This window comes from Pleurodeles waltl, chromosome 2_2, assembly GCF_031143425.1.
Source record: "Pleurodeles waltl isolate 20211129_DDA chromosome 2_2, aPleWal1.hap1.20221129, whole genome shotgun sequence".
Lineage (NCBI taxonomy): Eukaryota > Metazoa > Chordata > Amphibia > Caudata > Salamandridae > Pleurodeles > Pleurodeles waltl.
The window spans coordinates 1,119,027,782-1,119,040,802 of record NC_090439.1 but is presented as its reverse complement, the minus strand read 5'-3'; the positions used below and the strand labels follow the sequence as shown (position 1 = coordinate 1,119,040,802).

Genomic DNA, 13,021 nt, shown 5'->3' with positions numbered 1-13,021 from the left:
GGAACATGTCTGTATTTTCAGCTAAGGTAGGAAAGTCCAATGCCATAATGGGCTTTGTGGGCAAGGCAGAAAATATTAACAGACTTTTTCACTGGGAGCAGTGAAGTTTTTTTCAGGTGAGTAGAGACTGACATTAACTTAGGTATACCTAGATTGAGTCTGGCAGCTGAGTTTTAGACTAACTGAAGTGCTTGAACGATGGTCTTGCTAATACTGACTAGCACAAAGGGAAGATTGTATGCAGCATGTGCAAAATAACGAAGCATACAGGACAACCTTATTAATCTGGGTTACAAAAGATAACTGGTGGTTAAAAAAAATATATATATATCCAAGTTGGGTTCTTGTGCATGTTACAGTGTGGGTGCATTCCCATCCTGCTCTAGCTAGCGGAGTCGGGGGGTAGTGTTTTCCACCTCCAGATTAGTGATTGTCTTTCTTGGTTTCCCTAAGAAGAGAACCAGGGTTCAGACAAGTGGATTCTTTTAGGTCCTTTTTGCGCATTCTGAAAACTTAATTGAGGTGCCAGAGATCCAGTCATCAAATTGTTCTGTTCTGCTTTCTATGTAAACTGCCTTAGGCTGATCCAGTAGTTCCAGAGCCTTACCAAAAATTTCCTTATTAATGATTGTCCGGGTGCAGGCTTTTACTCTCAGGAAGTTTCGGGCCCACTAAATGTTCCATTGTGAAAAGTATTGCTGCATGGTCCGACCATGCAAGAGTGATCGGTGCCCAAACCTTAAACCTAGGAAGATAAGTGAAGACAGGGTGTAGTCTATGTCCAGCTGAGCATGCGGGGGCCTTCACCAGTTGTTTTAATGCCTAAGACTGAGAAGCTATCCGTCAGCTTGAAAGCATCTACATCCTGTGATGTTTCAGGCAGCACAACAGAACAAAGTTTGTGAATCGCACTGTCACCTGCAGAGGGCGCAATCGATTACAGCCCAAAGAGGCTGGTGTTAGGGTTTATTTGAAAACTAAAAGTAAAACTTTCAGAAAAATGAATGTCTTCATTGGAGGTGAAGCATGTTAACGAGTTTTAAAACACCATCGCCACTCGGTCTTCTTTATTTGCTGCTCTGACTTTCCTGATCATCTTAAACAGTGGAGTCATAGCCTCCTCAATGTCAGGACCACTTGTCTCAGATAAACAAGTTTCAGTCAGAAACAATATATGTTCGTTGAGTTAGCTTTAATAAAATAAAATATTTCAAATTGATTTTTAACCAGAGACTGAGCATTTATCAGAAACACTTGCTTTTGCTACCCTCTGCTTGCCCTCATAGTATTTAATATTTATATTTGCCAATAGTGTTGCTAGAGGTTCGAGGAGTTAATGTTCTGTGCAGTGTTCATTTCAAAGCCTTAGGAACAGTAGGTCAACCTTTCACAGCACTGCCGTGCGCATACTCCATATCCCTTACCTGTGTGAAGTCTAGGAGTAATTTGAGGGGCAAAAGGGCACAGTGTTGGACGCTCAGAGTAGTCAAGCTGCGGATGAGGTCGGAGGTTTGCCTCTGGTGACCCTCTAGTGTGCCAGTGAAACGTCTGCTGTATGCACACATGCCCTTGTTGCTAAAATGTGTTTTCCCTCTCATTGCCTAGACTGGCAAAATGCAACAGGTCCCGATTCCCTCCAAACTAATATGGCAGACACTTGAATGTACAAATAAAGGAGGGGCTAAAGAAAAAAAAAAAACGGGGGAAAAAACGGGAAGGAGCTAGGAAAAACGAACCCTGATCGGTTTCTTCTGAAAGTGTAAAATATATTTATATTCAGAACAAAGTCCACGAGCGGGGGTAATGTAGTGAGATTTATAACAAAAAATGATTTATATTAAAACAATAAGAAAATAAAAGTTTAATTTATACAGATAACATGTTTTTAAAAAGCAGGTCTTTAAAATTGCAACTACAAGTAGCGCTGTTTCTGGTGTAGATAATGGCAAGGGACAAGGGCTTTGGACAATATGGAAACGCAAAGAGATTCCATGTTGTACCAGGCCCTTGTTTCTGCCATGTGTGTTCTAGATCTGCCCAGTACTCTTTTCATTGCACTAGAGCAGTGGCTCCCAATCTGTGCGCCGTGGCACCCAGGTGCGCCATCTAAACTAGCCAGGGGCGCCATGCACCAAGCACAGGGTTTGGAAACGAAATGAGGAATAGCTATAAATATCTGCTGTCACTACTTGCCCTGGCCTCCTGCTAACTGCATTGTTAATGGATGTCACTGAAACATAAAACCATCTCTCAACTCAGAGTTATTCAACAGGTCCTGACCCTGAGCTAAACAGTTCAGAAGTGTTGCTTGAGTGAATTTTAGAAATCCCTTTATGCAATTTAACAAAACCTTTTGTGCAGTATAATTAAAATATACATGCTAATTCTTATAACCTCGACCTAGGTAAGGAGACAAGGAAGACTGCTTATAAAGGTCATTAAGGGTGAATGTGAATAACATTAATTCAATACACAAGCTCCAAAAATAAAATAAACGATAAAGAAATATGCAGTAAAGCACTGTAAAGGGCATTTCTTCTGCTCAGCAAATAATGCATACTCAGGCCTTCATGGAAGACCTGCTGTCACAGACAACTAATTCTGTCCCTTCAAGGATAGGTCACAAACACTTCACTCGGAATAAGCCACCCTAAGACAAACACTTTTGAAAAATGTGTGCAGTACAGATGCATTGTCTGTATGTAGGTACCTTTATTGTCTTGTGCACTTTGTTTTTCTTGTCAGCAGGGCCCTACAGACAGGCAGTTTATTACACAGCTAACATTTGTCTATAAGACGAAGATCATAGGATACTCAGCCTAGTGACTGCAGTCAGACCTTGGCTGGATGCCTGCTAATGCACCACAGCCCACCTTCCACTGCACTCTTCTTCCATACAAGGTATGTTACAGAGACAGGTAGAGCTGTAAACTATTGTACCTGTAGACATTGTACCTTAGTGAGCCAGTGAAACAGCAATAACGTGCTTATAAATGCCAGGTAGTGCATGTCAGCAGTGTCTGATCGCCTTAAAACGTGTAAATATTACCTATTTCAGCTGCGTGCATGTGATATTTAATCAACTGAAGCAAGCTGCAATAGTGCTTAATTAAAGTCCCTTACTTCAATGTGATCTGTGCATGAAACGGAAAGCACATCCAGCTTTACTAGCACAGATTCTTTGTTAGAAGTAAATTAAAGGATTGTTCTCTTATCTTTATCTCATTCTGTCATTCTTACTTTCATCACTTTACTAGCAACAAAGCTTCTGCTTACTCCAAATAATATTCCTTCTTACTCTTGCAGCTATTCGCTGTCTGTTACTCTGCTAAATATTCATACTCTTAACTCTACTTCCTCCTTCTTACTCTGAATACTCCTATTCTCACTCCTACTGAGTCCCTCCCACCTGCAGCAGCGGTTCCTGCTCTAACCTACATTTCAACAAAGAGAGAGATGGGTGCCTCAACTGCTACAGTTTTGCATGTGTGAGAAATGCAATGATGAGCGCAGGGTTTGGATAGCCATCTTAAAGGGTGCTCAGAGGTTTGCGCTGCCCTTCTTTCCCTTTAAAGAAAACAGTGACCTGCCTGCTGCAGGAGGAAGGTTGGCTTCCTCAGCATCAGGTTCCTGTCTGAGAGGATATCACCTTCTTAGTGTACTGGCACGGAGATAGTTTGAATAGGAAGTTACTCCCATTGCATTTCAGTTATAGCTCAGCTATATATGGCATTCGTATGCCATCTGCAACAGACTTTTCTATTGAAGGTCCTTCTGCGAATGTAGCCAACACTTCCCTTTTCAGATTGCTGATGTTAATGCCAGAATTCCCAAGAAAATAAATGTTTAAATTGGCTGCTTAGTGGTTGTGTCATATTTGTTGCTAAGGATTGTCAGAGATATGTATTCTGTTTAGTTCTGTGACGTGCAGAATATGATGCAAGCTGCTGCCACTGAAGAAGATGCTTTCATGGCAGGAACGTGTGGTTTAAGGCTTCAAGGCCTGGAGTAAAAAGGAGAGGTGGTAAAGTGAGTATTTGTTGATGATAAAGCGCTTTATTACAGCATCAGTTCAGTGACAAAGTAGATCACAACTACAATTATAATACCTTCACAGCAATTAATTTCAGGGAGGAAAATGGAAGTACCCCCGATGTCGGGCTTACATCCTCCCACCTGCCAAAAAAAGTAACGTAGCAGCGAGCCACAGCCAATTGCCAATAGGTCAAGGGAGCCGCGGGTCGAAAAAGTTTGGGAACCACTGCACTAGAGTAAAATCATCTCAGAGACTTTAATAGTAAACTGCTTTTGTCTACGATCATCCCCAATAACTTGTGCGCATTGACCAATTTACACAAAAGTAACACATTTTTTCAGCTGGTCAAATACTTTCTTGTGAATATTTAGAACAGATTCATGGGACTAGGCTGAGATTATTCTCGATCAAAATGATTTTCCAACTGAGCCATAACTACAAATGGCTTCTCTCATTATGGCCCCTTCCTTTTTTCTCTTTTACTGTCATCAAGCCACACTACGCTATGCCTGTCACATTTTCACAGGGGCCCATTTCATCAAACAGCAGCCCATATGTCACAGAGAGAACTGCAGTTACTCCCATCAATTAGGTGGCTACACTCATTTCTCAGTGATTACATGTTTTATTGCACAATTATGAAATATATAGGAGCTACATAAGAATTGCTGGTGTTTCAGTTTTTTGGGTTTATACAGGATTGATCCTTACAATCACAGTCAAGAGGTTCAAGGAATGGATGGCCGGACCTTGGCATGGCCACAAGTCACAGCTAAAGGTTCAAATACTCCAGTGCTTTGTCCTTGTACAGGTCTGTGGTCCAGATCATGTCTGTCCTCTGTGCCTCTGCCAGCATCAGGTGAAGGTCTCCGGTGAGCTGGGCGAGTTTTTCGTGCATTAAGATACCGTGGCGGTTGTGGGACAAGGAGGGGTGTCTGGGAAGACTGTCATCGTAACAATCCACTGGACATGGATAGATCACAAGCTGCAGGTCTACCAAAGCTATGGTGTGCAGAAGCAAGGTCTTAAGGCCCTGGCAGGAGACTGGGTTCCAGTAGAGGCCCAGGTAGCGCAGCTTCTTGCAGAGACACAGCGATGGCAATATGGCCCCTAGGTGGGCGTCAGTGAGCTTGCATTCCATGATGTCCAGGTAGATCAGGGTGGAAGAAACCTGACTTAAAAGCCTCTTGAAGGGTTGTTGGACTAAATCAGACAGGTTGTTGCCGCTGAGGTCCAGCTTCTTTAGCGATGAGGCATGGATACTCTCGGAGAGGTAACTTATGTCAGAAGGGAGAAGATAGCAAAACTCCAACTCCAGGCTCTCCAAAGGATTGTGCAAGCAACTGGAAAAAAGGAAGATCTGTAAATATTTAGTATGAAAACAATTCAGTGATCACAATTGCTACTTTTTGTTAACTTTATCAACTTGCATATGAAAGGCTCAGTTACAGGATGTACACAAAACATTGTCAATTGCTTTCATCCAATCAAATATGATGTAAGACTAAGACCTGAGTCTGTTCCAAAATAAAATGAGGAACCACAGTAAGGTAAAATCAGACCCGTTTGCCTGCCACCATTCTGTTTTTAAACTACTGCAGCCGGCTTACACCTCTGTAAATTAGGCCTGGCTGAAGACTTGCGCACACAGATGCTACAGTGATATCCAAACCCTAGCGACTTCCAAACTATGAACTAAGAACTCCCTCTTGCCAGACAAACAAGAGAGTCTGCAGAAAATAAACTTCAACAAAAAGCAGGAGATGAACTATCTCAAGCAATGTATTTATCAATCTCTATCACTTGGACTAACGGACGTAGAGCTACAGCTTTAAGTCTAGTTATAATTAAAATACCTCAAAAATGTGATGGCATGCCAGAAAGGAATTGATGACAAACGCCTTGGCGTATTATAACCAACTCCCCCACCCTTCACTCCACCCCCAAACATGAGAACAAGTCACTTTGCACTCCCCATATTTTTGACAAGAACCCATACCAGGCGCCCGGTCACCAACCACTGCCCCAATACCTGGCTTCCAACGTCACCCCATAAACATTCAAACTTGCTTTCCTTACCATCCCCAACACTGCTAGCATCACAAAAGCACATACCAGTCACCCTGCTTCACCAGTACTTCCAAACAACCAGATACCTGGCTCCCTACCCCTCTCACCAAATCTTGGTGACCTGCAGGGCAATGCTCTGAAAAAAGAGCTCATGCCTTGCATTCCAAGGAACTGCCACCCGCATCGATCTCCTAGGTTTGTATATGGTATTACGGCAACCCTACGTATGCGCCTCCAAAATGCCCATCCACCTAATCTGTCCAAACAACCCCAGGTAACTGGCTTCCTGTACCACCAATAAATAACCTGCGGAATACATAAACCTGGCTTCTTGTAATCCACCTGAAATTCCAGAAAAATTCTATACCTGGCAACTAGCCACTTTGTCCTATCGCTCTATGAAGCTATTGCTGGGATCCAGTCACCCCAACTACCTTGTGCCTGGCACACTTTGCATCACACTGGCACAAACAACCCCCCAAATACGACTTCATGTCCTTTTCCACCAAGCCTGACCTAACGTATCAAACAGCCCTTCACAAATAGCCCATATAGGGCCACGTTCTACCTCACAGCTGGACAGGCATCCTGCCATCTCAGCGGCGTCAAATCAACTATTCCGGTCTCCATGTCCCCCAAACACACAAACCGAATTCTCGCCCAACTATTCAGATTTAACACTTTTTTTTTTTTTTTTTTTTTTTTTTTTAGACACCTGGTGATATCAGCTACCCTCCAAATAAGGTCATGCCTTGAATTCTGGCATATTTGTTTCATGCAACCTCTCGACCCAGCAAACAAATCTGCGTAAGTCCACATCCAATGTATATATGAATCCCAACATCTCAAAACAACCCCATTACTGCCTTTCCTCCCACAATGCACAAATATGACTCCTATTCCTCCGTCTTTCATATTGGTGCCACTCCTGCAAAATGATCATACCAGACATCCTGTGGCCAACACCACTCCAGCAACAACAACAAAATACCTACAAAAAAATCCATACCAGGGGCCCTACTAGCGTCATAACATAGCCTGCGATAGTGGTGCTGCAAGGGTCTATAATGTGGGAGATGGCCTAACTGGTACAGCCCGAGGCAGAAGGGCTTTAAAGGCTATTACAACATTCCACCTACTGAGGGCAGAATGTTCCTAAGTTAAAAAGGAAGAAACAGAAACACAAGTATTGCAATGTTGGAATAGATGGTCCACACCAGCCATTGTTAGCCCAGAACCTCAAGCAAGCGGTTACCATCACGGACGAGTCCAGATCATTTCAATCCACTTCTCAGAGAGAAACCTGTCGATTTCATTATTAAGTGTGTCCTGTGGGTGCTACTATCCTATCCTGTGGCACCTATAGCAAGAAGAACTGGCGCGATGAGGAATGAAAGATGGGCATTTAAAGTGACAGTGTCCAGTAAACCTTCAAATACTTTTTCTTTTTTATTTGCAGGGCGTACACATCATGATTTTTTTTTTTTCAAACAGCCTCTGACACTTACGACATGATGATGGCATTCAAATTAGAGTCGACTTCCATATATAAGGTCTTAACTTAATAAAGAACTGTTGAAAGACAGAATTAGTAAATAAACACTAAAGTCGACTTCATGTTTAAGGGTCTAGCACCACCTACTGGAAATACGTAGCAATTTCCTCAAGAATCAAACTTAGTCAAATTCAGTCCTAAGAAGCTCTTTCACCGCGCCTCAAACATTATCTGATGAACAGGAAAGGAGCTTTCAGAAGCGCTGCGGAGAGGGGCGCTGGCTCCCCCCATGATGGTCTTCTCGAGTACAGAATGTGACTGGGCAACCGTTGTGTGCTCCTACTGAAGAGAGTATTGCACTTTCTGCCTTGTATGCTCAATACAGCTGGACTCCCTCAGATGGTTATTGTGGCAAGCCAATGATCAAGTCAATAGGACTGATCAGTTTATTATGAAACGTTCTGACAAAAGGCAGCAGGCCTGGAGTATTTAGTGTCAAGCAGATGTTAAAACCACAAGACATTTAAATGTGAACTGTTATGTTTGTATTAAACCGTACTGGGGTATCTGGTTACAGTCTCAAAAGGTTACAGTACAAAGCAATTTGGATTTTCTGAGCAACCCTGGGGTTGCATTCATTAGCTTCACATGATAGTATCATGCCCTATTCATGCCACAACATATATGCACCACACAGAGTAAATGAGAAACCACTACCAGAGGTATCATTTAACTAATCCTTGCACTTTTACTCGTGTCCCATCACAAAGCACTAACCCACGTATTGATCCGACTATCTGCCTCTAAGTTTTCCTCATGACCTCCAATCACAATCCCTCCTATCTTTGCCATTACTGCTCAGTGCTACATTCTTGTCAAATTCTTGTTAATCTACAACAAAATACGTTAGTGCACATACATAGAGTTATGGTCCACAAAAAATGTGTTTGGAGTTCAGTGACTTTTACCTAAGCAGTTGCCTCAGTCTTCCAGACAGTCTTGATGACCCCAAGTTCAGTTCCTTGAGACTAGACAATCTTCCGAGCTCTGTGGCAAAACTTTGCAGGCCTTTATCCATCTCAGCAGACAATCTTCTGACATCAATGTTATTGTAAGGCAACTTCAAGCTGAGCAGACCTTTAAACTTAGCCATGTATGGAAGCAGCATGTTCAGACCTGAGAGCCCCAGATTATTAAACCTCAGATCCACTTGGCGAACACTTCCAGAATCCAGGAGTTCTAAAAGTTCCACGGTGCTGCGGATGGGCAACTCCTCAGCTCGGAAATCCCGGCACTTCAGGCGCAGAGGGCTGCTAGTGCTGACCTGCAAGGCCTCTCTGAGAACCCCAGAGGAAGTGCTATTCACAAAGAGGTCCATACGCACCTCCACGTACATCTGGTCCTTGAGGGCAGGTGCAGGTACCAAGGCATTCCCCATTCCCTTCCTACGCTTCCATGCACGCTTAGCTTCTTCGCGCTGTCGCTTCGACACCTCAATGCAGGCTTTGGCTAGTGCCACGGTTTGAGACCAGAGACTCACTGCTTCGGGGTCAGTTCCTCCATCCTGTAGGCCTGTCATGTCCAAAAGTCTCAGCTGTTGCCTCCTTGGAGTTAAAAAAAAAAAAAAAAAAAAAAAAGAGAAATAATGCAGATGGAATTTAATATGTGCAAGTTCACCTGAATACTCATCCATTTATGTACAGTCTGAGCAAAGAATTATGATAACCGGAGTAAAGTTGAATGGTATGTTTACTTTTCACAGACGTTAGATCTATGTGTATACAGCTTATGCTTAGCTTAGCTTTTTTGGGTACCTCCAGGGCCCAGAGAGCCCCGAGTGAAGTCTGCTATATAAAACATGCATCACGTTGATTTTCATAACAAATTAACAACGCCTTTATGCCTGGCTTTAATGTATATAGAGAAAGGCATGCACAAATGCTCGTTGCATGCATTAGCACATTAAAGCGCATACAATAAGTATCTTTGTCAATGGTTTTACTAATATACCCTGGTCTGCCTACAAAGACAATTTGCTGAGTGCTGCAATCAACTTGCTCATATGTTTTGGCACTCTGGAAGAAGCCAGGTCCCTTACTAACCTGCCTATATACGGCGTGGCATATTTCTCGAATGCACCATATCTTTTTTTTTTTTTTTTTTTTTAAATGTTGTGCTATTTATATAGGATCCTGTGAGACTTCTATATCCAACACCAGCTGCAGCCATTAACTAATCCCCACACCAAATGGGTCTACGTCCGCCAATCCTGGGACTTTAGCCAACAACACTGCATAAGGGGGCTGAAAGGCCACATGAAACATGTTGGCAAGCTGCCCTAATCAGGCATGAACTTGATAAACTGCATCTACATCACTTTGCCTTTCAGCTGGAGGTGGACTGCAGTGATTTACTGAGGAGTGGAAAAAGCCGCTCTCAAAGAGGTGGGTCTTCAAGGCCAAAACAACCTGCTCAGTTATGTAATCTGTGTCTGTCCGATTCAGAAACCCTAGAACAACGAGGCCAAGGTATCAAGAGAAGAAGCCTTCAAGTCATGATTCACAGATGCAAATCGCATTGAATAATACGTCACACTGGCGTAAGTGGGTGAGGAGGTGCTGTTGCTTTCACTCCCTCCTTTTATTTAAAAGGTGACCTTATTGCGGTCCTACCTCATTATCAGGACTTATTCACAGCAACACTTATGATTTGGTGGACGTATATGTAACTTCTGCACGTACCTTCTTTATTCCTTGGGATTTTCCTCTGATTTTGCAATGTCTTGTATTTGAGCCGGGGGAGTGTCTTTGGGATATTTGCTTTAAAAGGGCCATTATTGGAAGCTAGAAGGAGATGGATACTTTACTATGTTCCGCCAAATAGTTAACAATGGTCCTGAATAATTAAATGTTAATGTCCTTTTCAGATACATGTCACAGCAATGTTTCTTCCACTTTTTGCTTCTGATCTACCCTCCCAAGTCGAAAAGTTGTTTTGCTCCTACATGCAGGGAAGGTGTGATAAACTTTTCCATGGTGGTGGAGTTTTGAATGGCCTCTCTGTGACTTTCAGTCATCTGCGAAATAAATTGAAACCTTCACACATGATTCTGAAGAGATACGATCGGGAAAGCTGTTCTAATCTCTACTTTTGGGGCAACACAAATAAATGAGGCAGCTCAAAAGAACAAACATCAGCCTCTAAGGAATCAGGAACATCTGTGGCAGAAATAAGGACAAAATGTACCAGGGAAGTCTCCTCCAAGTACCGTAGGCCAGTGTTTCTCAACCTTTTGACTTCTGTGGACCCCCACCTTATCATTACAGAACTTGGGGACCGCCACTGAATCATCATAATTCGGGGTCACTCCTTCCTGGTCACTCCTCAATTCGTAGCAGACACCAAAGAAATACACAACAGAATATAATTTTACACAGATAAATGAGCAACCTTTACTTTCTCATGCGCCCTGCCCCAGACCTCAGGTACCCAGAGTTTTGTCTGCGGGGATCAGATGGTCTACAGAGATACATCTCCACAAAAGAGACTGCTCATGGCTTCTTACGCCATTTGTAGTGTCACACTTCCAAACTAATGGGAGATGTTGTAGCCTGTTACTGCATTCGCACGGACAATTACTGCTTAAGCCAAACTATAGTGGATGCTATACAAAACAAAGAAAATGGTTACCGTGCATTGTGTTGTTGGTCACCCAATTTAAGGCTCTCATTCAGGTAGGCGATCACTCCCAGTACCACTGTCTGCACACACAGCTTGCTGGGCTTCTCCTGGAAGTCAGGACCACCGGTGTTCTGTAGGAGCTTCTGAAAGCTGAGGACACTGAAAGGCCAGCGATGGACCAGATCATGAAGGACGAGCGTCTTTTTATCGACAAAGGCAGCTTTGAATAAAACTGGGAACAATTCTTTTGGAATAAAATCCAAGGCCTTACGTATGGATGAATGGTCAGACACCACCTTCTTAGCACAGAGAAACACCAAAGAGCACATGATGTCAAAATGGCAGGGCAGGCAGGACTCTGCTCATCTGTGGCAGAAGACAGAAGAGATTAATGTCTGTGTAAAATTATGCTATTTACGGTCTACAAATTAGTAACTTCCTACAACATCAATCTTTTGAAAAGACGATTCTGTAGGGACTTAAAGTCTAGCACAACTAATTGTTTTGTTTATTTTTGCAGAAGAACGGGAATGTGCATACCAAGGTGAAAACGCTTACGGAAACTCTATAGCCAGTGGAAAGAAAAAAAAACATAGAAAGGGTTTCAGGTATATAAAAAGGAAGGCAGCTTTCTTGCAGTAAATTTCTCATTGGCTGACTGCATCACATTTTTCTGAATATGTTTGGATTTTGGACCCTTTGTGCAACTAGCGCAAATAAACATTTATGTCCACCTTTCATTAGAATGTTTCCTACGACATGTTGATTATTTTAAACTTTTATCTGAATAGCAAAACGGGTTTATGAAACAAGTGAACTCATTAAAGCACACATCTATTCTTGCTCTATAACATTATTTCATATAACAGTTCTAAAAGTACTGCAACCTTTGCTCTATACATCAGCCAGCTTAATAAAATACACCTCTTCCTCGATTGCGTCCTCTTCAGATTGAATCAGAATGCCACTCACCAACCCCTGGCATTGATGATCCTACAATTCTTCCACTTCTGTGACTTAGGTAAGGACTTACAGGAGGCTTTTCCCTGTAACCTCAACATCTTTTCAGAGCCATCACTCATGTGATTACCATTTAGTTTTTGTTAATGTTATGTTGTTTATCTGTAATGGGCACTATTACCCGTGAGGGTAGCCTGGTGCTGAGCAGGTGCGAGTGCCTAGCCCTGCTTATCGCAGGTTGATAAACTGAAAAGCCAGGTCTTCATCTTCTTGCGGAATTCGAGAAGAGAAGCTCTGTGTGGCGTGGGAGGAAGTGTCACACTTTAGGAATAATGAAAGAACACCCGTGGCCTTGATCTGATCCTGTACACTTGGGATGTGTGCGAGTAGGAGTCCTGCAGAGAGGTGGTGTCTCAGTGCTTGGTGGAGGAAGATGCAACTGTTCAGGTATGTGTGGCCTGAGTTTGGGGGTGGGGGTTGATGCGAAAAGAGAGAGATTGAGATTTAAATGAGCATGTTTGTGTATCGAGTATCAGTGGTGCTCACCAAGGCGTGGTATGATTGTGTGTGGGTGATTGAGGATGAGTTCTGTTGGTGCTTAGGTCCTATAGTCCAATTTGCTGGTGACTAGGGCGTGAGTGACAGTTTTTCTAGAGTTGCTTTGGAGCCATTTGAAGATCTTCGTTAGCATCTTCAGGGTATGAAAGCAGGATGAAGTGATGACGCAGAGTATTGCGGTTATGTCCAGTTTGCTGTTGATGATTATTCTGAGGTTTCTT

General features: G+C 42.9%; 1 protein-coding gene across 3 annotated transcripts in view; it reads right to left on the bottom strand.

Annotated features, from left to right (window-relative positions):
• Positions 1-4,267: 4,267 nt before the first annotated feature.
• The window catches only part of LRRC14 (leucine rich repeat containing 14), a 30,868-nt gene continuing 22,114 nt past the window's right edge, over positions 4,268-13,021 (bottom strand). For all 3 annotated transcript variants that reach the window (XM_069220921.1, XM_069220922.1, XM_069220920.1), the window contains exons 2-4: positions 11,292-11,648; positions 8,570-9,205; positions 4,268-5,379 (exon numbers count right to left, since the gene is read on the bottom strand). In XM_069220921.1, coding sequence (XP_069077022.1) covers positions 4,809-5,379; positions 8,570-9,205; positions 11,292-11,611 — 1,527 coding nt within the window. In that variant the 5' untranslated portion in view covers positions 11,612-11,648 and the 3' untranslated portion in view covers positions 4,268-4,808. The remainder of the gene's footprint in view (positions 5,380-8,569; positions 9,206-11,291; positions 11,649-13,021) is intronic.